At 46.7% G+C, this 27,459-nt stretch overlaps 1 protein-coding gene across 1 annotated transcript; it reads right to left on the bottom strand.

Annotated features, from left to right (window-relative positions):
• Positions 1-351: 351 nt before the first annotated feature.
• Positions 352-27,459, bottom strand: LCAT (lecithin-cholesterol acyltransferase). Its single transcript, XM_044270095.1, has 7 exons — positions 27,322-27,459; positions 20,643-20,839; positions 4,778-4,934; positions 4,297-4,412; positions 4,091-4,186; positions 3,215-3,439; positions 352-992 (listed from the first exon to the last, which is right to left on the bottom strand). The coding sequence occupies exons 2-7, from the start codon at positions 20,815-20,817 to the stop codon at positions 469-471; spliced, it is 1,293 nt and encodes a 430-aa protein (XP_044126030.1). The 5' UTR covers positions 20,818-20,839; positions 27,322-27,459; the 3' UTR covers positions 352-468.

Below are 27,459 nucleotides of genomic sequence, written 5' to 3'. Positions count from 1 at the left end.
CCCCTTAAAGGGGTTGTCCCATGAAAAATATCCTACATTTTCTACAACTCCTGGACCTGAATACATGTAATTAAAATTTTTGTATAGCTACCAAGTTAGTCACTAAAATCTGTATAGCGCCACCTGCTGTTGGCTCTTTTTCAAAATTCCTTGTCCAGCTCACTGAGATGGAAGCACCTGCTCCGTTCGATCCTTCTCCAGCTGCAGCAGAAAGGACATGCCCCCTGAGAAAGATCACTGCCTCTTACCCGCCAACATCTAGCAACACATTTGGAGCAATGAATGGGGACATCTCTGGAGCTATGTGAGATACAAGGCTGGATCTAAGTTTGTTAGACAGATGCTGTAATGTACTATATGATATGATTTTAATTTTTTTACATTATTCATAGGATAACCCCTTTAATAACAGGCACATATACAGGGGGTCGGCACTTGCTGAAAAGTCCATCTCATGATATCAGATGTCTAGAGATCTTTCCCCAGCAGGATGTCGTTAATAGCATTTAATGTATCGTTGCTGAAGACCATGCTGAGATGGTGCATTCCCTGCAGCTCCAGCACCTGGACCTTCTCCTTCTGCTGCTTCTCCCACCGTTTGCACAGTTCCATACTTCTCTTATGTACTGTATCATCTCCATCAGAATAAGTTATGTCTATAGGGGGCTCATTGGGGAAGCCATCGCCGTACACATAGGTCTCAGCTGTGGGGTGACCTACGCCATATATGCAGTATGTGTCCACCCCTGGGGGGGGCAGCCCCTCCACAAGACCCTTTGTATCTTCCCACATATACCAGCCATCTTCAAAGTCAATATCATGGAAGAACTTCTTGTAGTCCTTGTAAGTGTAGTTATATGCGGGGGTGGAAATAAAGACATGCGATTCTGGCCATCCCAGGTTTGTTGGAATCATCCATGGGTTGGTTGTGGTCATTCGCTGTTCTTCTCGAATCTTAATGTTGGAGACCATTGGAATCCCGTGATTATCTCCTGCAAACCAGTGAATAAGTAGTGAGTGAAGGTATAAATTTTACCGCTGCGTTATCACCCGGGTGCTGGGGACATGAGAATATGGTGGACAGCTGGCAAAGTCTGCACCCAGATGAAGACAGGTAACACAAGGACATGTGAGGCACCAAGTTTGCGGCCATTGAGGATGCCGGTAATTGACTTCGATGCGCTGGGTCTCGCTGAAGAAACCCAGGGCATTAAAGCTGCAATTCTTATTTTGGCCAACATAAGAAATGAGCAATTCTGAACAATTAATGATCGTTCAGAATTGTTTTAAAAAAAAGGATTTTGTAGGCTCTAATTTTTTCTCAAAGTTTGAATTTATTTTTACGCTATTTAGACATAAAAACCCTCTACATATGTGGCATCTAGGGATGAGGGAAGCGACTTCGGATGAAACATCCGAAATCGATTTGCATAAAACTTTGTTTCAATATTGTACTGAGCAGGAGCAGGAGCTCCGTACAGTATTAGAATGTATTGGCTCCGATGAGCCGAAGTTATTGCTTTGTGAAATCTCGCGAGACTTTGCGCAATAACTTCAGAAATTAATTTATACTGTAAAAAAACATTTCCCGAACTCGAGCTCGATTCCAAGTGGTACCTTGGAACCGAACCCGAGTTCGGGAAATTGTTTTTCACAGTACAAATTAATTTCTGAAGTTATTAAGTAATGACTTCGGCTCATCGGAGCCAATACATTCTAATACTGTACGGAGCTCCTGCTCCTGCTCCGTACAATATTGAAACAAAGTTTTATGCGAATCGACTTTGGATGTTTCATCCGAAGTCGATTTGCTCATCCCTAGTGGTATCGTTGTAATCGTGCCAACCCAGAGAATGAAGGGCACAGGTCAGTTTTTCGCCGCAAACGAACGCCGTGGGAACAAAACCCTTAAAAAAATAATTCGACTTCCACCTAATTTGGAATTTTTTCCCCGCTTCCCACTATTATATGCCATATTAAACGGTGGCATTAGAAAGTACAACTTTTCCCACACAAAATAAGCTCTCATACAGCTATGTGAACGGAAATATAAAAAAAGTTATGGCTCAAGGAAGATAGGGAAGAAATATGAAAATGCGAAAACGAAAAAACCTCCGGTATCCTAAGGGCTGAGTGCACCAAGGGCGGCCCCAAGGCCACGTTCCCACTGGCTCCTTCCTCTCCTTTGCGATTAACAGTCCCAAGTGAGATGAAGGAGACTGAGAAGCTGGAAGAGGACGTAGGAGGGACAAGAGTGCACACAGTGTCTTGAGCCCGCCCTCATTGCACCTAACTGCTCATTTGCATATGGATTAAAGCACTTTTTCTCTAGAATGAAGCCATGGATTGCTAAGTGGATCATTACATTCAGCTAGGCTAGCCCTTCTAAGCATTGGGACGGGTGTAAGGGCTTATTCGCACGACCGCATGTTTTGTGTCTGCACCCGTTCCACAATTTTGCAGAACGGATGCGGCCCATTCATTTCAGTGGGGCTGTAAATGATGTGGACCGCACACCGCGTGCCGCCTGCATCCGCACTTCCGTTCCGAGGCCCCACAAAAAAGATAGAACATGTCCTATTCCTATCTGCAATTACGGTCAAGAATAGGCATTTCTATCATAGGCCTGCCCTTTCTCTTCCGCAAAATACTAAACGTACACTGCCGCTATCCGTGTTTTACGGATCTGCAATTTATGGATTGCAAAACACATATGGTGGTCTGAATGAGCCCCAACAATGATTGCCTGCTGACAGGTTTGGTCGCTGTGCATATAGGGTTGTTTCGGGTATCGAAATTTCGATACCCAATCTATACTTTTGTACCGGTTTCGATACGATACCGGGATTTCCATTACTTTGATACTAGGCTGCGATACTGCGCACTCTAGTATCACAGAACATGGAGCGCGCTGCTGTCCGCGCGCTCTAAGTTCTCTCAGCAGCACAGGGGAGAAGTAAGCAGTCTCTCCCTCCCCCTGTGCCGCCGCTGCCATTGAGGAGAGACGGGGCCACAGGGTCCCCTCCTCCTCATTGGTGGTGCAGTGGCAGCTTCTGATCGTAGCCCCAGCAGTGTAATCCCGGGGCTCCAATCGGTTACCCTGGCAGCCAGGACGCTACTGAAGCCCTGGCTGCCATGGTAATCTCCCTGCTGCTGTGTGCACTATGCAAAACAACCCTATGTGCATATGGCTGCCCAATGTCTGCCCACTGACCTGACATTAAGACAAGCAGCGGCTTCACCGCTCCTCCCCACGGTGCTCCCAGTGATATGAAGCCCTTGATGTATTTCTTCTTCCACGGCTCCGGCTGATGGTTGAGGAAGTACAGGAGATAGAGGTTGCCCATGCTGTGGCCGATCAGGAAGACGGGCTTCTCGTACTGCGAGTGCATCTCCTCTATCAGAAGCTTCAGTTTCTCGAAGTATTCTTTCTGGCCATCTGTGCAAAAGACACATCTGTCAGGGAGACATCGAAATCGCAAGAAAAGAGAATTTCACCCAAAGTATTAATACCGCCATCCCTGGTCTGATGTACCCGTGTGATACGTGGACGTACTTATATGTACAAGATTGCATTGGTGTTCAGCGATGGGCCGCAGCTGGGACAACAAATGTGCTCCAAAAATTCTAGGTGTGGCTCCGACGTCGGAAATCACGGCTGCTGCGCTCAGAGAGCTTGCAGTATAGAAAAGTGTGGTCGCCAAAGGGTTAACGGGGCCGATCACTGGAGATGGGAATAATTCAGATGCACGGAGAGGTCCATGTTAGTAAGACCCAGAACAGCAAGGGTTAAATCAGGTAGATGTCACAAACAAGTACATAGCTCCCAACCGTCCTGGATCCGGTAAAAAGGTCCCGAATGACTATCCTGCAGGGCCGAGGAATGACCCGCTCTCAACTTATAATGACGAAGCAGAGAGCCGTCCACTCCCTGCTTCACCATTCAATTCATCTGCCGGCGCCATTTGGTCACAGAAGCTGATTCCCGGGCTTTTTGGGTAATGACATTTTGTAGTTAAAATGTTATAGACGTACATTTTTGGAGATGACCGGCCAGGCTGGATCCGCTCTCATACTTATCTGTACTTACTGGGAGCAATTCTCCAGTCGTAGGGAGCGGCGCGCACCGTCTCGTCTCTGACGTAGCCATTGTTCACCAGGTTTTGTACAAGAGTGTGAAAATATCCTGTGAGTAGAGAAGAGTGGTGAGCGCGGATATGGACCGGTCGGTTGTATATTATATGGCAGCACCTGCCGCCCGGAGCGGCACCGGACGCAGCAGGTAGCACCTCTTACCAGCTAACTTGCTTCGATCTAGATATTCTACAGAAAACGTCTTTCCAAACCCAGGCACCCGGATGTCAACCCCTGGGGCGTTAGAAGCCACCCTGGTGGTCCTGTTGTAGATGACCCTGTAAAGGACACAAGTCACATATTAGTCCAGGGTCACAATCACACGTGGCTTAGTGAGGAGAGGAAAGTGTCCTTCTCCTGCTCACCCTGTTTCTTATCCTGCTGTCTTAGGAATGAGATTGGGAGCAACGTATGGTCCTTCAGAGAACATTGGAGAAATCTGATGGGACGTGGTCAGCGGCAGTGGATAACACCCACTGCCATTCTACATAGCCTACCTCCCTAACACTGCCCAGGAGAAGACTTTTGGTGGACCTCCACCCTGGTGGTCTTCTACTCTTTCTTGCTAGCTGACATCTAGGGCAGGGTTTCATGGCTGATGATGATGATGATATTACAGCCTGTAAGACTTTCCTGACATTACCTGATATTATCCACCCAGCAGTCTATTCCTATAGGCAAGAACATGTTCAGATTGAGCCAGACCGTGAAGTAATCGTCCGTCTTGCGGGAGCACATCCAACTCACAACCTCATCCTTGTTCACTTTGGCTTCCAGCTGATTTCCAAAGCAGCCTGGTACTGAAAGGTCAGAGAGGGAAGGTGAGAGGAGAATTAGGAGAAGATCATCGACCTAGAGCTTCATGCTGCAAGGAAGGAAATATCGGTGAACCATATCAGGAAAAACGGAACCAAAGGGCAAATAACTGTTCATTGCTGATGTTTTATCGATCCCGTCGGTGTATTGATGAAGTATGTATGGTAGAGCGGAGCAGGCAGAACACTCAAGGCAGTAGTGCAGCGCCAAAGCAGAGAGTTCACCAGAGGTAGTAGTGCAGCGCCAGTGATAGAGCAGAGTGCACTAGAGGTAGTAGTGCAGCGCCAGTGATAGAGCAGAGTTCACTAGAGGTAGTAGTGCAGCACCAGTGATAGAGCAGAGCTCACTAGAGGTAGTAGTGCAGCACCAGAGATGGAGCAGAGTTCACTAGAGGTAGTAGTGCAGCACCAGATAGAGCAGAGTTCACTAGAGGTAGTAGTGCAGCACCAGAGATAGAGCAGAGCTCACTAGAGGTAGTAGTGCAGCACCAGTGATAGAGCAGAGTTCACTAGAGGTAGTAGTGCAGCACCAGTGATAGAGCAGAGTGCACTAGAGGTAGTAGTGCAGCGCCAGTGATAGAGCAGAGTTCACTAGAGGTAGTAGTGCAGCACCAGTGATAGAGCAGAGCTCACTAGAGGTAGTAGTGCAGCACCAGAGATGGAGCAGAGTGCACTAGAGGTAGTAGTGCAGCACCAGAGATGGAGCAGAGTTCACTAGAGGTAGTAGTGCAGCACCAGATAGAGCAGAGTTCACTAGAGGTAGTAGTGCAGCACCAGAGATAGAGCAGAGCTCACTAGAGGTAGTAGTGCAGCACCAGAGATAGAGCAGAGTTCACTAGAGGTAGTAGTGCAGCACCAGAGATAGAGCAGAGCTCACTAGAGGTAGTAGTGCAGCACCAGAGATAGAGCAGAGTTCACTAGAGGTAGTAGTGCAGCACCAGAGATAGAGCAGAGTTCACTAGAGGTGGTAGTGCAGCACCAGAGATGGAGCAGAGTTCACTAGAGGTAGTAGTGCAGCGCCAGAGATAGAGCAGAGTTCACTAGAGGTAGTAGTGCAGCACCAGAGATAGAGCAGAGTTCACTAGAGGTAGTAGTGCAGCACCAGAGATGGAGCAGAGTTCACTAGAGGTAGTAGTGCAGCGCCAGAGATAGAGCAGAGTTCACTAGAGGTAGTAGTGCAGCGCCAGAGATAGAGCAGAGTTCACTAGAGGTAGTAGTGCAGCACCAGAGATAGAGCAGAGCTCACTAAAGGTAGTAGTGCAGCACCAGAGATAGAGCAGAGTTCACTAGAGGTAGTAGTGCACCACCAGAGATAGAGCAGAGCTCCGTAGAGGTGGTAGTGCAGCACCAGAGATAGAGCAGAGTTCACTAGAGGTAGTAGTGCAGCACCAGAGATAGAGCAGAGTGCACTAGAGGTAGTAGTGCAGCACCAGAGATGGAGCAGAGTGCACTAGAGGTAGTAGTGCAGCACCAGATAGAGCAGAGTTCACTAGAGGTAGTAGTGCAGCACCAGAAATAGAGCAGAGTTCACTGGAGGTAGTAGTGCAGCACCAGAGATAGAGTATAGTTCACTAGAGGTAGTAGTGCAGCACCAGAGATGGAGCAGAGTTCACTAGAGGTAGTAGTGCAGCGCCAGAGATAGAGCAGAGTTCACTGGAGGTAGTAGTGCAGCACCAGAGATAGAGTATAGTTCACTAGAGGTAGTAGTGCAGCACCAGAGATGGAGCAGAGTTCACTAGAGGTAGTAGTGCAGCACCAGAGATAGAGCAGAGTGCACTAGAGGTAGTAGTGCAGCACCAGAGATGGAGCAGAGTGCACTAGAGGTAGTAGTGCAGCACCAGATAGAGCAGAGTTCACTAGAGGTAGTAGTGCAGCACCAGAGATAGAGCAGAGTTCACTGGAGGTAGTAGTGCAGCACCAGAGATAGAGTATAGTTCACTAGAGGTAGTAGTGCAGCACCAGAGATGGAACAGAGTTCACTAGAGGTAGTAGTGCAGCGCCAGAGATAGAGCAGAGTTCACTGGAGGTAGTAGTGCAGCACCAGAGATAGAGTATAGTTCACTAGAGGTAGTAGTGCAGCACCAGAGATAGAGCAGAGCCCACTAGAGGTAGTAGTACAGCGCCAGAGATGGAGCAGAGAGTTCACCAGAGGTAGTAGTGCAGCACCAGAGATGGAGCAGAGAGCTCACCAGAGGTAGTAGTGCAGCGCCAGAGATGGAGCAGAGAGTACACTGGAGGAAGTAGTGCAGCACCAGATATGGAGCAGAGAGTTCACCAGAGGTAGTAGTGCAGCACCAGAGATGGAGCAGAGAGCTCACCAGAGGTAGTAGTGCAGCACCAGATATGGAGCAGAGAGTTCACCAGAGGTAGTAGCGCAGCACCAGAGCAGAGAGTTCACCAGAGGTAGTAGTGCAGCGCCAGAGATAGAGCAGAGTTCACTAGAGGTAGTAGTGCAGCGCCAGAGATAGAGCAGAGTTCACTAGAGGTTGTAGTGCAGCACCAGAGATAGAGCAGAGCTCACTAAAGGTAGTAGTGCAGCACCAGAGATAGAGCAGAGTTCACTAGAGGTAGTAGTGCACCACCAGAGATAGAGCAGAGCTCCGTAGAGGTGGTAGTGCAGCACCAGAGATAGAGCAGAGTTCACTAGAGGTAGTAGTGCAGCACCAGAGATAGAGCAGAGCTCCGTAGAGGTGGTAGTGCAGCACCAGAGATAGAGCAGAGTTCACTAGAGGTAGTAGTGCAGCACCAGAGATAGAGCAGAGCTCCGTAGAGGTGGTAGTGCAGCACCAGAGATAGAGCAGAGTTCACTAGAGGTAGTAGTGCAGCACCAGAGATAGAGCAGAGTTCACTAGAGGTAGTAGTGCAGCACCAGAGATAGAGCAGAGTTCACTAGAGGTGGTAGTGCAGCACCAGAGATAGAGCAGAGCTCCGTAGAGGTGGTAGTGCAGCACCAGAGATAGAGCAGAGTTCACTAGAGGTAGTAGTGCAGCACCAGAGATAGAGCAGAGTTCACTAGAGGTAGTAGTGCAGCACCAGAGATGGAGCAGAGTTCACTAGAGGTAGTAGTGCAGCACCAGAGATGGAGCAGAGTTCACTAGAGGTAGTAGTGCAGCACCAGAGATAGAGCAGAGCTCCGTAGAGGTGGTAGTGCAGCACCAGAGATAGAGTATAGTTCACTAGAGGTAGTAGTGCAGCACCAGAGATAGAGCAGAGTTCACTAGAGGTAGTAGTGCAGCACCAGAGATGGAGCAGAGTTCACTAGAGGTAGTAGTGCAGCACCAGAGATAGAGCAGAGCTCCGTAGAGGTGGTAGTGCAGCACCAGAGATAGAGCAGAGTTCACTAGAGGTAGTAGTGCAGCACCAGAGATAGAGCAGAGTTCACTAGAGGTAGTAGTGCAGCACCAGAGATGGAGCAGAGTTCACTAGAGGTAGTAGTGCAGCACCAGAGATAGAGCAGAGTTCACTAGAGGTAGTAGTGCAGCACCAGAGATGGAGCAGAGTTCACTAGAGGTAGTAGTGCAGCACCAGAGATAGAGCAGAGCTCCGTAGAGGTGGTAGTGCAGCACCAGAGATAGAGCAGAGTTCACTAGAGGTAGTAGTGCAGCACCAGAGATAGAGCAGAGTTCACTAGAGGTAGTAGTGCAGCACCAGAGATGGAGCAGAGTTCACTAGAGGTAGTAGTGCAGCACCAGAGATGGAGCAGAGTTCACTAGAGGTAGTAGTGCAGCACCAGAGATGGAGCAGAGTTCACTAGAGGTAGTAGTGCAGCACTAGAGATGGAGCAGACAGAACATCCAGTGATGAAGGACCCTCAGGATGGCGCCCTAGGACAACAGCTGAGGCAGCCCCCAGGGTGATTACCAACCTCACACCCCTGAGGATTACCAACCTCACACCCCTGAGGATTACCAACCTCACACCCCTGAGGACAGCTCAGGAATCCTGGCTGACACTGCGAGCTTCACAGAAATTATTTCAAAACTTTTTCTCTGAGTAACAGTGAGAAGTGCACATTCACACGACCGTATGTATTTTGCAGTCCACTAAATGCAGATCCAAAGAAATACTAGTGACGTTCGTGTGGCATCCGTTCTTTTCATGAGGACCCGTCGTAACAACGCCTCGTCTTGTCTGTTCTTTTTTGCAGGACTGCGGAACGGACATGAATGCGGACAGCACAGGGAGGAGCCATAGAAATGTGTGGGCCTGTGTGTGATCTGCAAAAAATGTGGACCAGATGCAGCTAAAAATACAGTCGTGTGAATGGGGCCTAAAGGGAACCTATCACAAACATGGTGTCTGAGCTACAGGCAGCAGGATATAGAGCAGGAGGAGCTGAGCAGATTGTATATACAGAGAACCTGTCACCGTGTAATCTGCAGGCAGTGTGTTCTAGAGCAGGAGGAGCTGAGCAGATTATATATACAGAGAACCTGTCACCATGTAATCTGCAGGCAGCGTGTTATAGAGCAGGAGGAGCTGAGCAGATTATATATAGAGAGAACCTGTCACCATGTAATCTGCAGGCAGCGTGTTATAGAGCAGGAGGAGCTGAGCAGATTATATAGGAAGAGAACCTGTCACCGTGTAATCTGCAGGCAGTGTGTTATAGAGCAGGAGGAGCAGAGCAGATTATATATAAAGAGAACCTGTCACTATGTAATCTGCAGGCAGCGTGTTATAGAGCAGGAGGAGCTGAGCAGATTATATATAAAGAGAACCTGTCACCATGTAATCTGCAGGCAGTGTGTTATAGAGCAGGAGGAGCTGAGCAGATTATATATAAAGAGAACCTGTCACCATGTAATTTGCAGGCAGCGTGTTATAGAGCAGGAGGAGCTGAGCAGATTATATATACAGAGAACCTGTCACCGTGTAATCTGCAGGCAGTGTGTTATAGAGCAGGAGGAGCTGAGCAGATTATATATAAAGAGAACCTGTCACCGTGTAATCTGCAGGCAGTGTGTTATAGAGCAGGAGGAGCTGAGCAGAATATATATACAGACAACCTGTCACCGTGTAATCTGCAGGCAGTGTGTTATAGAGCAGGAGGAGCTGAGCAGATTGTATATAAAGAGAACCTGTCACCGTGTAATCTGCAGGCAGCGTGTTATAGAGCAGGAGGAGCTGAGCAGATTATATATAAAGAGAACCTGTCACCATGTAATCTGCAGGCAGCGTGTTATAGAGCAGGAGGAGCTGAGCAGATTATATATACAGAGAACCTGTCACCATGTAATCTGCAGGCAGCATGTTATAGAGCAGGAGGAGCTGAGCAGATTATATATACAGAGAACCTGTCACCGTGTAATCTGCAGGCAGCGTGTTATAGAGCAGGAGGAGCTGAGCAGATTATATATAAAGAGAACCTGTCCCCGTGTAATCTGCAGGCAGTGTGTTATAGAGCAGGAGGAGCTGAGCAGATTATATAGAAAGGGAACCTGTCACCGTGTAATCTGCAGGCAGCGTGTTATAGAGCAGGAGGAGCTGAGCAGATTATATATAAAGAGAACCTGTCACCATGTAATCTGCAGGCAGCGTGTTATAGAGCAGGAGGAGCTGAGCAGATTATATATACAGAGAACCTGTCACCATGTAATCTGCAGGCAGTGTGTTATAGAGCAGGAGGAGCTGAGCAGATTATATATACAGAGAACCTGTCACCATGTAATCTGCAGGCAGCATGTTATAGAGCAGGAGGAGCTGAGCAGATTATATATACAGAGAACCTGTCACCATGTAATCTGCAGGCAGTGTGTTATAGAGCAGGAGGAGCTGAGCAGATTATATATAGAGAGAACCTGTCACTGTGTAATCTGCAGGCAGCGTGTTATAGAGCAGGAGGAGCTGAGCAGATTATATATACAGAGAACCTGTCACCATGTAATCTGCAGGCAGTGTGTTATAGAGCAGGAGGAGCTGAGCAGATTATATATAAAGAGAACCTGTCACCATGTAATCTGCAGGCAGCGTGTTATAGAGCAGGAGGAGCTGAGCAGATTATATATACAGAGAACCTGTCACCATGTAATCTGCAGGCAGCGTGTTATAGAGCAGGAGGAGCTGAGCAGATTATATATAAAGAGAACCTGTCACCGTGTAATCTGCAGGCAGCGTGTTATAGAGCAGGAGGAGCTGAGCAGATTATATATAGAGAGAACCTGTCACCGTGTAATCTGCAGGCAGCGTGTTATAGAGCAGGAGGAGCTGAGCAGATTATATATACAGAGAACCTGTCACCATTTAATCTGCAGGCAGCGTGTTATAGAGCAGGAGGAGCTGAGCAGATTATATATAAAGAGAACCTGTCACCATGTAATCTGCAGGCAGCATGTTATAGAGCAGGAGGAGCTGAGCAGATTATATATACAGAGAACCTGTCACCATGTAATCTGCAGGCAGCGTGTTATAGAGCAGGAGGAGCTGAGCAGATTATATATACAGAGAACCTGTCACCGTGTAATCTGCAGGCAGCGTGTTATAGAGCAGGAGGAGCTGAGCAGATTATATATAAAGAGAACCTGTCACCATGTAATCTGCAGGCAGTGTGTTATAGAGCAGGAGGAGCTGAGCAGATTATATATAAAGAGAACCTGTCACCATGTAATCTGCAGGCAGCGTGTTATAGAGCAGGAGGAGCTGAGCAGATTATATATACAGAGAACCTGTCACCATGTAATCTGCAGGCAGCGTGTTATAGAGCAGGAGGAGCTGAGCAGATTATATATAAAGAGAACCTGTCACCGTGTAATCTGCAGGCAGTGTGTTATACAGCAGGAGGATCTGAGCAGATTATATATAAAGAGAACCTGTCCCCGTGTAATCTGCAGGCAGCGTGTTATAGACCAGGAGGAGCTGTCACAACCAGACAGCTGAGAAGCTCTGACAGAGGCCTTTCAGAACCTCCCCCTTGAGTTCTGTGTTCTGGTATTCAGCTCCTCCTCTCATTAGCGTCTCTCAGCTGTTATGTGTTGGACTAATTGTTTCCCTTTAAATTCTCCCCCAGAAGGCTTTTCTGGGCGGCTTATATTTCTTCCTGGAGTATGTGTGCTTGCCCATCTGGTTCTCCTCTCCTCCACAAAGTTAAGTGTTACACTGTTATCTGTTATTTTCTGTTTGCTGGATCCCAGGTGACCCTGACTCCCTCCGTATCTTGTGTAGGGCGCCGGTGGTCGTGTCCCCTCACTGTTGTAGGGTGCTCAGGGCTTTATAGTCAAGGTTCGTGGATATGCAAACCTCCACCATTCGGATCTATGCATAGGCTGAGCAGCCAGGGAAAGTGCCAGGTCTTCTGCAGGGGTCTCCCTTTCGTTCCTTAGCTGTTGGATCCAGCGAGTCGTTTATACATGTTGTTTTGCCTTGTTTCCTGTACACCGTCCGTGACATTATAAACCGCCAAAACCGTCTCAAGCATGGATCCGGTTTCACTTTTGGCTGAACGCCTTCAGGGTCTTTCATTGGAGGTAGCTGATCTCCGCAGGACTTTTTCTCAGCTTCAAGTGACCGGTTCAGCTTGCGTTCATGGAGCTTGTTCTGAGCCTAAGATCTCGCTCCCGGATACGTTTTCCGGGGGTAGTGAGAATTTTGTGCGTTTTAGAGAGGCTTGCAAACTCCATTTTCGCCTTCTTCCCCATTCTTCTGGTGATGAGGAACGGAGGGTGGGGATCATTATATCGCTGCTCAGGGGTAACGCTCAGTCCTGGGCCTTTTCGCTGCCGGAGGGGGCACGGCCCCTCCGTTCAGTGGAGGAATTCTTTTTAGCCCTGGGTCAGATATATGATGATCCGGATCGTATTGCTCTGGCGGAGTCTAGACTACGTCTCCTATGCCAGGGTAAACAATCCGCAGAAATATACTGCTCAGAATTTCGGAGATGGGCAGCTGATACTGGTTGGAATGATGCTGCGCTCCGAAGTCAATTTTGCCATGGTCTTTCAGAGGGATTGAAAGATGCATTTGCTTTTCATGAAAGGCCTATTTCTTTGGACTCTGCTATGTCTCAGGCCGTTCGTATTGACAGGCGTCTTAGAGAGAGAGGAGAGATATCTCCTTCCTGTCATACGCAGTCCCAGGACTGTGCAGCGGTCCCATTCTGTGCGCAGGGGTCTCAGTCGCTGTCAGCCCCTTCTGAGCAGGAGCCCATGCAGCTGGGGTTGATTGCTTCTGACAATAGAAGATTCAGCCCGCATGGGAGGGTTTGTTTTTGTTGTGGAGGTATTAATCATTTGGCAAATATTTGTCCCTCTAGGAGATTCAGGCAGTTCTCTGGGAGTAATAAAGAAACAAAGAGGAAAAAATCTTTTAAAAATGTTCCGTCTGTTACTATTGGCAGGATTGAGGCGGAGATTGAAGATTTTCCGTTTGCTTGTAGTTCCCGTTTTGTCCTGCCGGCTAGGGTGGAGCTAGAGAGCAAGAACATTTTTTGTGAGATTTTTGTGGATAGTGGAGCAGCGGTTAATCTCATTGATAATCACTTTGCGATAACTCATGGTTTCCAGGTGTGCGCTTTGAGAAAGGATATTCCTGTATTTGCTATCGATTCCGCTCCACTTTCTCAGAAATCATTAAAGGGCATAGTTCACAATATCCGTTTGATTGTGAGTGATGCTCATGTTGAGGATGTGTCATGTTTCGTCCTTAGCGGTTTACCCACCCCGCTGGTGTTGGGGCTGCCCTGGCTCACTAAGCATAACCCCACCATTGATTGGCAAGCGAGGCAAATGGTTGGAGTGACTTTTGCAGAGAGAATTGCCTCACGACATCTGTTTCTGAGGTTGCTACTAAGACTGTACCATCTTTTCTCTCTGAATTTTCGGATGTCTTCTCTGAGAGTGGAGTTCAGGATTTGCCCCCGCACAGGGAGTACGATTGCCCTATTAATCTCATCCCAGACGCCAAGCTGCCTAAATCTCGTTTATACAATTTTTCCCAACCTGAAAGGATCGCTATGCGTGCTTATATCTCTGAGAGTCTGAGAAAGGGACACATACGACCCTCTAAGTCACCTGTTGCCGCTGGTTTTTTCTTTGTTAAGAAAAAAGATGGTTCTTTAAGACCTTGTCTGGATTTCAGGGAGCTGAACAATATCACAATTTGTGACCCTTATCCGCTTCCTCTGATCCCGGACCTATTTAACCAGGTTGTTGGGGCTAAAGTCTTTTCCAAATTAGATTTAAGAGGGGCATACAACCAGTGTTCCCTGTAAGCTGCGCGGGCGCGCGGCCGCGCAGCTTCCTTTATGCCTCCGCTCAGCACCTCTGCTGGCCCGCTCACTGCTGCTGCCCGGACTTTATGTAAGGGGCTCGGGGCCTCTCTGTGCAATTTATTTTTATGACGCCTACAGTGCGATTGGCCGGCTGCGCTACCGGCCCAGTGCGCACATTAAGTAACCCATACCCTCTTCGGTGCTGCGCCTGCGCCACCAGCTGTGACAGTGCGAGACTCGGCACTGAGGTCACAGGTCTCGCAGGATCACGCGGGATGACCGAATGGCGGGATGACTGAATGGCGCGGCGCCGGAGAGGGTATGACGGGATTGTCCTGACAGATGAGTGGAGCAGAGAAGGTATTTTTATTTATGTATGCACACACACACACACCGGCTTCATAGGGAGGGGGGGGGCACGCCGCACTTGAATTCAGAAAAGGGAGCCCACGCCGGCCATATGAGGGCAGGCCCACTGGCAGCAAATCCTTCATTATCATGGAATATATACAGAGATGGAGAGAGGGGCAAAATAATGAAATATATACAGAGAGGTGCAGTGTAGGGACACCGTGTAGGGGTTATACTGTTTATTGTACAGCATGGCACAGGGGTTATATTGTCATTTGCTGTACAGTATACTGTACATTATAATCCCTGTACCATGCCGTACAATATACAGTATAGTTCATACACCGTGCCGTACAATATACAGTATAGTTCATACACTGTGCCGTACAATATACAGTATAGTTCATACACCGTGCCGTACAATATACAGTATAGTTCATACACTGTGCCGTACAATATACAGTATAGTTCATACACTATGCCGTACAATATACAGTATAGTTCATACACCGTGCCGTACAATATACAGTATAGTTCATACACCGTGCCGTACAATATACAGTATAGTTCATACACTGTGCCGTACAATATACAGTATAGTTCATACACCGTGCCGTACAATATACAGTATAGTTCAGATACCATGCCGTACAATATACAGTATAGTTCATACACTGTGCCGTACAATATACAGTATAGTTCATACACCGTGCCGTACAATATACAGTATAGTTCAGATACCATGCCGTACAATATACAGTATACCACCTACACTGGGGGATTATTGTGTATATTGTACGGCATGGTGTATGAATTATAATGTATATTATACGTCATGGTGTATGGATTATATTGTGCAGCACGGTGTATGAACTATACTGTTCATTATCATGATTAAGGACCAGCATGTAAATGTCCGAAATGCATAGATTTGACTGCCCTGCGTATGTGGAAGTTTTAATACCGCTGTGAATAAAGTATTCCCTGCTATCAAGAGCTGGATTTTCTCTCTTTTCTTCATGAACTATACTGTATATTGTACGGCATGGTGTATGGATTATAACGTACATCGTACAGCATGGTGTAGGGATTATAATGTACATCATATTGCATGGTTTTGGGGTTATATTGTATATTGTACAGCATGGTGCATGAACTATACTGTATATTGTATGGCACTGTGTATGAACTATACTATATATTGTACGGCATGGTGCAGCGGTTACACTGTATTGTACGGCATGGTGCAGCGGTTACACTGTATTGTACGGCATGGTGCAGCGGTTACACTGTATTGTACGGCATGGTGCAGAGGTTACACTGTATGCTCTTTGATGTGACACTTATCTTAGGTTTTCCTAGCGCCCACCTTTGATGGCGCTGTGCCCAGCTCTGAGCCGACCCCGCTCAGCAGCTGCCAAGGCTTAGAGGGAACACTGCATACAACCTGGTCAGGGTCAGAGAAGGGGACGAATGGAAGACGGCCTTCAATACCCCTGAGGGCCATTTTGAAAACTTGGTTATGCCTTTTGGTTTGATGAATGCCCCAGCCGTTTTCCAGCATTTCGTGAACAGCATTTTTTATCATTTGATGGGAAAATTTGTATTGGTGTATTTGGATGACATTTTGATTTTTTCTCCCGATTTCAAAACTCATAAGGAACATTTACGTCAGGTCTTGCTCATCCTGCGGGAGAATAAATTATATGCGAAACTGGAAAAATGTGTGTTTGCGGTTCCAGAAATTCAATTTCTGGGGTTTCTTCTCTCCGCTTCTGGTTTTCGCATGGACCCCGAGAAGGTCCGCGCTGTGCTTGAGTGGGAGCTTCCTGAGAATCAAAAGGCGCTGATGCGTTTTTTGGGCTTTGCCAATTATTACAGGAAGTTCATTTTGAATTATTCCTCTATTGTTAAACCACTCACTGATATGACCAGAAAGGGGGTAGATTTTTCTTCTTGGTCAGTAGAGGCGCGTAAGGCTTTTTCTGATATCAAGGAGAGTTTTGCTTCCGCTCCCATCTTGGTGCAACCTGATGTTTCGTTACCCTTCATAGTTGAGGTTGATGCTTCTGAGGTGGGTGTGGGGGCGGTCTTGTCTCAGGGTTCCTCTCCTGCCAATTGGCGACCGTGTGCCTTTTTCTCAAGAAAACTCTCCTCCGCAGAGAGAAATTACGATGTGGGAGATAGGGAATTGTTGGCCATCAAGTTGGCTTTTGAGGAATGGCGCCATTGGCTAGAGGGGGCCAGACACCCTATTACCGTATTTACTGACCATAAAAATCTGGCCTACTTGGAGTCAGCCAAGCGTCTGAACCCGAGACAGGCCAGATGGTCGTTGTTCTTTTCTAGGTTTAATTTTGTTGTCACGTTCCGCCCTGGAGTTAAGAATGTGAAGGCAGATGCCCTGTCACGTTGTTTTCCGGGAGGCGGGAATTTTGAAGACCCGGGTCCCATTTTGGCTGAAGGTGTGGTGGTCTCTGCTCTTTTTCCTGAATTGGAGGCAGAGGTGCAGGCAGCCCAGTCAGAGGCTCCTGATCTTTGTCCTCCTGGGAGGTTGTTTGTGCCTCTCGCTTTAAGACACAAGATTTTTAAAGAACACCACGATACGGTCCTTGCTGGGCACCCGGGGGTAAGAGCCACACTGGATCTCATCGCTCGGAGATTCTGGTGGCCTGCGCTTCGTAAGTCGGTTGAGGGTTTTGTGGCAGCCTGCGAGACTTGCGCTCGTGCCAAAGTCCCTCATTCACGGCCATCAGGTCCTCTCCTTCCCTTACCCATTCCTTCCCGTCCTTGGACACATCTGTCCATGGACTTTATCACGGACCTGCCTCGTTCCTCGGGGAAGACTGTGATTCTGGTGGTGGTGGACCGTTTTAGCAAAATGGTGCATTTCATCCCTTTTCCTGGTTTGCCCAATGCTAAGACGCTGGCATTTGTTGATCACATTGTCAAATTGCACGGTATTCCTTCAGACATAGTCTCTGATAGGGGCACGCAGTTTGTTTCCAGATTCTGGAAGGCTTTCTGTTCTCGCTTGGGGGTTCGGTTGTCATTCTCTTCTGCTTTCCACCCGCAGTCGAATGGCCAGACAGAGCGCGTCAATCAGAATCTGGAGACATATCTGCGCTGTTTTGTGGCGGAGAATCAAGAGGATTGGTGTTCTTTTTTGTCCCTTGCTGAGTTTGCTTTAAATAACCGTCGTCAGGAGTCCTCTGATAAGTCACCATTTTTTGGTGCATATGGGTTTCATCCACAGTTTGGGACTTTCTCGGGAGAGGGGTCTTCTGGTTTACCTGATGAGGACAGATTCTCCTCGTCTTTGTCATCTATTTGGCAAAAGATTCAAGATAATCTAAAGAGCATGACTGAGAGATATAAGCGTGTGGCTGATAAGAGACGTGTGCTTGGTCCGGACCTGAATGTTGGTGATCTGGTGTGGTTGTCTACCAAGAATATCAAATTGAAGGTTCCCTCCTGGAAGTTGGGTCCTAGGTTTATTGGGCCTTACAAAATCCTGTCTGTCATCAATCCTGTTGCCTACCGTCTTGATCTTCCTCAGACTTGGAAGATCCATAATGTTTTTCATAAGTCCTTATTGAAACCTTATGTTCAACCCATTGTACCCTCGCCTTTGCCTCCTCCTCCGATTATGGTTGATGGGAATCTTGAATTTCAGGTCTCTAGGATTGTGGATTCTCGTCTTGTCCGCGGTTCTCTTCAGTACCTTGTTCACTGGGAGGGGTATGGTCCTGAGGAGAGGATGTGGGTCTCAGTGACGGACATTAAAGCCTCTCGTCTCATCAAGGCTTTCCATAGGTCCCATCCTGAGAAGGTGGGTTCTGAGTGTCCGGAGTCCACTCGTAGAGGGAGGGGTACTGTCACAACCAGACAGCTGAGAAGCTCTGACAGAGGCCTTTCAGAACCTCCCTCTTGAGTTCTGTGTTGTGGTATTCAGCTCCTCCTCTCATTAGCGTCTCTCAGCTGTCATGTGTTGGACTAATTGTTTCCCTTTAAATTCTTCCCCAGAATGCTTTTCTGGGCGGCTTATATTTCTTCCTGGAGTATGTGTGCATGCCCATCTGGTTCTCCTCTCCTCCACAAAGTTAAGTGTTACACTGTTATCTGTTATTTTCTGTTTGCTGGATCCCAGGTGACCCTGACTCCCTCCGTGTCTGGTGTAGGGAGCCGGTGGTCGTGTCCCCCTCACTATTGTAGGGTGCTCAGGGCTTTATAGTCAAGGTTCGTGGATATGCATACCTCCACCATTTGGATCTATGCATAGGCTGAGCAGCCAGGGAAAGTGCCAGGTCTTCTACAGGGGTCTCCCTTTCGTTCCTTAGCTTTTGGATCCAGCGAGACATTTATGCATGTTGTTTTGCCTTGTTACCTGTACACATTCCGTGACAGGAGCTGAGCAGATTATATATAAAGAGAACCTGTCCCCGTGTAATCTGCAGGCAGCGTGTTATACAGCAGGAGGAGCTGAGCAGATTATGTATGTGTATATATATACCGTATGTGTCCAGAACTTTCTGGCTTGTTTGCAGCTTTGGAGGGTAGTTCTACCTGGACCTTTTCTTACGACACAGGGTTTGGGAAACATTTTTGTAACAGATGTGACAGAAGTTGTTAATGATTGCTGGACACGGGCCAAAGGTTATCTTCAGCATGGAGGACATGGGGGTTAAGCAATCACAGCTGAATGCGGACAGGACAGTAGCACAGAACTGTGTTAGGAGAGGACGGGGATCCTGGTGAAAGGTCACTCAGTGGTTCTCAGCTTCTGGGATCCAGGATGGAATTCATACAAGGATCCAGGAACAGACAAGTCCCCTGCACATCCTTTCCTCCAGGTTGTGAAGATCTAGATGTTCTCCATGACATGTGAGGACAGAAGGTGTTGCAATTACCTGGGAAAACAAGGTTGGGGATGTGACCTGTAGGGCAGGTTTCTCAAAGGGTTTGGCCACCAGTCCGTACCCAAAGTATAGGTGGTCTCAGACATGTTATGCTGGCCACGCACATGAGATAAAAGTTGGCCAGCGTGCATCACTGTTTGCAATGGCCAACGGAAGACTCTTGCAAAAATGTAATCGGCCGCGTTTATGGCATGATCACTATGGCACCAAGGAGTTGCCTGTTTAGTCTTACATTAGGCTGTGGGATTGTTCATAAGAACGACCCCACAGATGTCTGATCGGCCACCGTGCAGCCGATCGCTGTCTCAGATATGTTGCCCGCTTTAGACGTTTAGACCATTGTGGCGTAAATCCATTTTACATTCGGTTCATATTCATAATTACCATTTATCAAGAAATAATAAATGTCCAGGCCGTGCTGTCTTCTAGTACGCAGCGAGAGAATACAGGCTATCCTCTACTGGTCCCAAAGGAGGACAGGACTGGAGTGAAAAACAAGAACCGGAAAAGCAGCACTCAGGGGCCACAGAGACGCCTTCACCGATAGCTTCTGCCAGAAGACAAATAACTGAGACGCCTTCCCGGAACACAAGACGGCATAGGAAAAACTGATGGTCTGATGAAGACACGAGCCACCATATTCTCATCTGAATAAGGGCTCATTCAGACGGCCGGAAGTGTTTTGCGTTCTGTGAAGTGCAGATCCGCAAAACACGGACCGCACATGGCCAGCCCTGTGATAGAAATGCCTATTCTTGTCCACATAGGACATGCTCTATCTTTTTTGCGTGGCTGCGGAATGGAACTACAGATTTGGCAGCCCCATTGAAACTAATGGGCCCGCACCTGTTCCGCAATATTGCGGAACGGATGCAGACCTGTACATACGGCCGTCTGAATGAGCCCTAGCAGCCCTGAGTATCGGGTTGCCATGTTTTCCCGCCCATGTCTGTGCAGACGCCCCACACATCTACAGACCTGATATTACGCTACACAAGATCTATATTAACAGTGGAGCACCATTTGGCGGACCGCTATGACAATACAAAATGAAATGGTATTTCAATGCAAGACGATAAGCGTCTGCCAGAAGCTGCTGCCGCCGCCTATTGTCTGAGGGGCCAGATAGACCTGTGTAAACATGGTCTTCTCTGATGGGACATCCCCTTGTCAGATTGCTGGACTTATAACTGGTGAACACACACAAACATGTCTTACCTAACACCACAGGTGAACTCTCGTTGCTCAGCGCGGCTTTCGGAGTAATGCTGGGGGGGAACAGGACATTGAAGAGCCAAAATGCCTCCGCAAGATGCAGCTGAACGGTGCAGGACAACAGAAGGATCTTCCATAGGGGCAGCCATGGCGGAGTCCCTGTCCTGAGTCTGGCCATTCTCGAGTACCGCGTAGAAGACCTGCACAGTACCACACACAAGAAGGGAGAGCCGCTGATATTACATGGCTTAAAGGTTAATAATTAGCTGTGTTCTCTAATCTGTTCTGCAACGTGATCCTCTCAGGATAAAGTGTCACCATCAGCAGGACACCAGACAAAAAAAATTAGGGGGTTATTTACATCCAGAAATGCCCCTACATTAGGAGTATTTCTGGCGCAGATTGCGGTGCAAAGGGTCTTTGCACCACAATCTGCAACTTTTTCTCGTTCATACCAGGTCTAAAAAAAGTGGCCTGTTTTAGGCGTAAAAAATTATCTAAATGGAAGCCGTCTTACAATTAGACCAGCGCCTCTTCATAACTTCGGCAGATCCATTATTAAGACCAGTGTCTAAAATTCCGGTCTTAATAAATGACCCCCTTGGTCTTTCCAAAGTGATCGGCGTTCCTCACAATGACCAAATCACTGCTAAATCATTGCCAGTAGATGCCAATTCCAGCTATGAGCCCCAGCGCTTCTGTATGAGGACGAGCGATGGCATTAGTGATCACTCCTAGCTGGGTACCACAGGGCCTGGTGTCAGAGGGGATAGCGTTACTACGATATTGCTGAGAATCACCGTGTATTGGAGAGTACTCACTACTGGACGAGCGACGAGACTATGGAACTCTGTGCTGTAAGAATCGTGAGACGCAATTCTACTGTAATAACAGTAAGAGAAACTCTGTACGGTAAGAGCAGTGAGACTATGGACTCTGTACTGTAAGAGCAGTGAGACTATGGACTCTGTACTGTAAGAGCGGTGAGACTATGGACTCTATACTGTAAGAGCAGTGAGACTATGGACTCTATACTGTAAGAGCAGTGAGACTATGGACTCTGTACTGTAAGAGCAGTGAGACTATGGACTCTGTACTGTAAGAGCAGTGAGACTATGGACTCTTTACTGTAAGAGCAGTGAGACTATGGACTCTGTACTGTAAGAGCAGTGAGACTATGGACTCTATACTGTAAGAGCAGTGAGACTATGGACTCTATACTGTAAGAGCAGTGAGACTATGGACTCTGTACTGTAAGAGCAGTGAGACTATGGACTCTACTGTAAGAGCAGTGAGACTATGGACTCTATACTGTAAGAGCAGTGAGACTATGGACTCTTTACTGTAAGAGCAGTGAGACTATGGACTCTTTACTGTAAGAGCAGTGAGACTATGGACTCTATACTGTAAGAGCAGTGAGACTATGGACTCTATACTGTAAGAGCAGTGAGACTATGGACTCTGTACTGTAAGAGCAGTGAGACTATGGACTCTGTACTGTAAGAGCAGTGAGACTATGGACTCTGTACTGTAAGAGCAGTGAGACTATGGACTCTTTACTGTAAGAGCAGTGAGACTATGGACTCTTTACTGTAAGAGCACTGAGACTATGGACTCTGTACTGTAAGAGCAGTGAGACTATGGACTCTGTACTGTAAGAGCAGTGAGACTATGGACTCTGTACTGTAAGAGCAGTGAGACTATGGACTCTATACTGTAAGAGCAGTGAGACTATGGACTCTATACTGTAAGAGCAGTGAGACTATGGACTCTTTACTGTAAGAGCAGTGAGACTATGGAATCTTTACTGTAAGAGCAGTGAGACTATGGAATCTTTACTGTAAGAGCAGTGAGACTATGGAATCTTTACTGTAAGAGCAGTGAGACTATGGACTCTATACTGTAAGAGCAGTGAGACTATGGAATCTTTACTGTAAGAGCAGTGAGACTATGGACTCTATACGGTAAGAGCAGTGAGACTATGGACTCTTAACAGTAAGAGCAGTGAGACTATGGACTCTTTACCGTAAGAGCAGTGAGACTATGGACTCTTTACTGTAAGAGCGGTGAGACTATGGACTCTTTACTGTAAGAGCAGTGAGACTATGGACTCTGTACTGTAAGAGCAGTGAGACTATGGACTCTTTACTGTAAGAGCAGTGAGACTATGGACTCTGTACTGTAAGAGCAGTGAGACTATGGACTCTGTACTGTAAGAGCAGTGAGACTATGGACTCTGTACTGTAAGAGCAGTGAGACTATGGACTCTACTGTAAGAGCAGTGAGACTATGGACTCTATACTGTAAGAGCAGTGAGACTATGGACTCTTTACTGTAAGAGCAGTGAGACTATGGACTCTTTACTGTAAGAGCAGTGAGACTATGGACTCTATACTGTAAGAGCAGTGAGACTATGGACTCTATACTGTAAGAGCAGTGAGACTATGGACTCTGTACTGTAAGAGCAGTGAGACTATGGACTCTGTACTGTAAGAGCAGTGAGACTATGGACTCTGTACTGTAAGAGCAGTGAGACTATGGACTCTTTACTGTAAGAGCAGTGAGACTATGGACTCTTTACTGTAAGAGCACTGAGACTATGGACTCTGTACTGTAAGAGCAGTGAGACTATGGACTCTGTACTGTAAGAGCAGTGAGACTATGGACTCTGTACTGTAAGAGCAGTGAGACTATGGACTCTATACTGTAAGAGCAGTGAGACTATGGACTCTACTGTAAGAGCAGTGAAACTATGGATTCTATACTGTAAGAGCAGTGAGACTATGGACTCTATACTGTAAGAGCAGTGAGACTATGGACTCTATACTGTAAGAGCAGTGAAACTATGGACTCTTTACTGTAAGAGCAGTGAGACTATGGACTCTATACTGTAAGAGCAGTGAGACTATGGACTCTTTACTGTAAGAGCAGTGAGACTATGGACTCTTTACTGTAAGAGCAGTGAGACTATGGACTCTTTACTGTAAGAGCAGTGAGACTATGGACTCTATACTGTAAGAGCAGTGAGACTATGGACTCTTTACTGTAAGAGCAGTGAGACTATGGACTCTGTACTGTATGAGCAGTGAGACTATGGACTCTATACTGTAAGAGCGGTGAGACTATGGACTCTTTACTGTAAGAGCGGTGAGACTATGGACTCTATACTGTAAGAGCAGTGAGACTATGGACTCTATACTGTAAGAGCAGTGAGACTATGGACTCTATACTGTAAGAGCAGTGAGACTATGGACTCTATACTGTAAGAGCAGTGAGACTATGGACTCTTTACTGTAAGAGCAGTGAGACTGTGGAGTTCTTTACTGTAAGAGCAGCGAGACTTTTTAATGTATGAGCAGCAATAAAGAGACTCGTAGGATCTTACATTAGCCACTTCCAGACCGGGCCATTTACCACCTTTCTGATTAGGCTTAATTTTGCAAATCCGACATCTGTGTCACTTTATGTGGTAATAACTTTGGAACGCTTTTACTTTATTCAAGCCATTTTGAGGGTTTTTTCCGCGACACATTGTACATCACGTTAATGGTAAATTTGAGTCAGTATGTTTTACCTTTATTTATTTATTTTTAATCCAAAATTTAGAAGTTACTATTTTCTAAATTAGATTTTTTCTACTTTTAAGACAATGATACCTTTATTAACATTCACAATATGTCTACTTTATGTTGGTATCAGTTTGGTTTAGAAGCAATTTTGAAGTTTTCAAGAACATTTCCCAAATCATTTTCTATAGGCCAACACAGTTCTGAAGTCATTTTGAGGAGCGGACATAACAGAAACCACCCATATATGACCCCATTTTAGAAACTACACCTTCAAACTATTCAAACATGATTTTAGAAATGTTGTTAACCCTTTAGGAATTCCACATGAATTAAAGAAAAATGGATTTACCATGTGGTATATGTGATAATAACTTTACTCTGCAGATTGACACAATTATTGCGATACCAAATTTTTACTTTTGCATAATAAAATCCCTTTTTATTAAAGATCTACTATATTTTGCATTGACATACACAAACATCCATAACATTTTTATTCTTGTGCCAACGTAGATGTCTGAGAGCTTTTTTTTATGACTTGATATTATGTTTTTTGGGAGACGAGGTAACAAAAAAGCTGTTTTGGCGTAATTATTATTATTTTTTTTACATCATTCACTTGATGGGGTAGATCATATAACATTTTTACAGAGCTGGTTGTTATGGGCGCGGAGAGACTAAATATGTCTATTTTTTTAGTTTTATATGCAATAAGAAACTTTTTTGGGAAAAAAAAATCATGCCATTTTCTCAGAGATATTTTATTTTTATTTTTCTGGCTATGGTCTTGAGTGAGGGCTCGTTTTTTTGCAGGAGGTGACATTTTCATTGGTACCATTTGCGGTACATATGTCTTTTTTTTTGGGAGGTGACAAAAAAATTGCTGGTTTGGCATCATTTTTTTTATTTTTTTTTTACACCGTTCACCGGATGGGATAGATAATGTGATATTTTTATAAAGCCGGTCGTTATGGACACAGCAATGTATGTCTATTTATTTTCTATTTCAAACAATTTTTAAATGATTTAATTGGGGAAACAGGCACTTTTTTACATGTAAATTATTTTTTATTTTTTATAAAATGCTTTTTTATTTTACACTTTGTGTCCCCCCATAAGGTCATACAAGACCTCCGGGGGACATTTAAAAAAGAATTTCCCCATTGGCTTTCTTTGTAGCTGGGGCTGACAGTTACAGGGGGGAGCACTCCTCAGAGGCTGTACGACGGTCATGCGGAACAGGAAGCAGCATAGCTCTTCCTGATCTGTATATACAACGCTCATACAGTGATCCAGAAGGCAGGGACACAGAGGAATGGTCTCTGCCTTCTCTATGAAGAGACCTGTCGTCAGACAGCGGGCCCCCCACTAAGCAGCTGCACGATTAGCTGCAGTCTCAGAGATAATCCCGACCCCCAGGACGTTTATAGCCTATGGGCAGTCAGGAAGTGGTTAAAGAACCCTGTCTTTGATGATGATGAAACTCTTCCCTCTAGAAGGTAGATGTGCAGGACGTCCTCTTGTCCAAAATACAGGTCTGGGTATAAAAAGATCGTCAGGCCTCATGCATACAACCATGTTTGGTATTCATGTCCGATCCGCATTTAATGCAGACTGCACACGGTCCGTGTGTTATTTCTAAGGGACTGCAAAAAATACAAAAAAACTCCAGACATCACAAAGATGTCATCCGTGTCCGTGTGCCGTCGGCATCCAATGAATATAGAACACGCGGGTACTGTGATGTGTAATGGGAGCGAGAAAAATGTGGATTGCACACGGAAGGTGTCCGAACTTAGCGGATCCGTGAGCCTGAGACCTCAGAGAGGACTCTGTACTGACCCTTCGTGTACCCTGTAAAAGGGAGGCGGTCACTGGCGACATCCCTGTGTGACCCGGGCAGCGCCAAATCGGATTTCCTCACCTGATTACAAAGCTGCTCTTTGCTTGTAGTTTCTCTGATAAGAAATGGTTTGTCTTTTTTCAACCGTATTAACCGACCCTGTGGTACCCCACTGGTAACTGTGACCATTCCAGTATGGACCCTGTGGTACCCCACTGGTAACTGTGACCATTCCAGTCCTGACCCTGTGGTACCCCACTGGTAACTGTGACCCTTCTAATACTGACCCTGTGGTACCCCACTGGTAACTGTGACCCAATGTGAGGCTGTACCGTTAACCACCCCATATTTTCTTCAGTCCAGGCATTTTTATTTTATTTCTCAACTTTTGGGGCATTACCCTGGTCCAGTCTGGTACTTACCTCCTCACCACTGACCTAGATGTAGAGATTGCAGAACATCGCTCTGTCCTCTGTATCTCCTGATACATAGTGATATATCCTGCAGATTATTACACCACTGACCTCTCGAGACTTGCAGAACATCACTCTTCCCTCTCTACCTCCTGACAGATACATGGTGATCGATCCTGCAGATTATTACACCGCGGACCTCTCTGGAGACCGCTCTGTCCTCCCTACCTCCTGACAGATATATGGTGATATATCCTCCAGCAGGGGCGTCGTTAGGTCCGGATGTTTTGTCCAGTGCCCCGAATGTTATGCTAGCCTGGTACGCAGTCCCATCCTGCGGTGTGTGATTCCGCGAGACCCGCCGCGGGAGGTCACGCGCCGCAGGACGGGATTCCGCACCAAAGTGACTGAACTCATGCCCGCGCAGCGGATCAGCGGAACAAGTACAAGGGGGGTTGGGGGATGATCTGTGGGGTTTCACTCCCATCAATATTAAAGGGCACAACGATTTCTGCAGTGGTGAGGAAATGAAACATGACATTGTATTATATAATGACTGCCGTCTGCAGTACTGCGCTTCATTTGCGTAAACCAGAACACCCCTTTAAGCATGCCTTTAATGTGCAATTTCAACACAGTGGGCTTGTGCCCTGGATGTTTTCAGACCCTAGCAACGCCCCCTGTCCCCCAGATTATTACACAACGGACCTCTCTGGAGATCTGCAGAACATTGCCCTTTCCTGTCTACCTCCTGATAGGATATAATGCAGCAGATTATCACACTACTGGCCTCCCTATAGGTCTGCAGAACATTGTGCCGGGGTCTGCATGTGTTTGTCAGCTGCTTTGTCACCTACCTCCACACTGGGGAGCTGGTCCTCCGCTCTACGTCTCTTCGACTGCAGGACAGTTTGTTCCCAGTAATGCGCTGGGCTGTGCAGAGGGAGGAGGCTCCTCGTCATTACTAATCCATTACACTTGCCGGTCTTACACAA

Source organism: Bufo gargarizans, chromosome 10 (assembly GCF_014858855.1).
Source record: "Bufo gargarizans isolate SCDJY-AF-19 chromosome 10, ASM1485885v1, whole genome shotgun sequence".
Lineage (NCBI taxonomy): Eukaryota > Metazoa > Chordata > Amphibia > Anura > Bufonidae > Bufo > Bufo gargarizans.
Note: the sequence above shows the minus strand (reverse complement) of the source record. Positions and strands in the feature narration are given on the sequence as shown.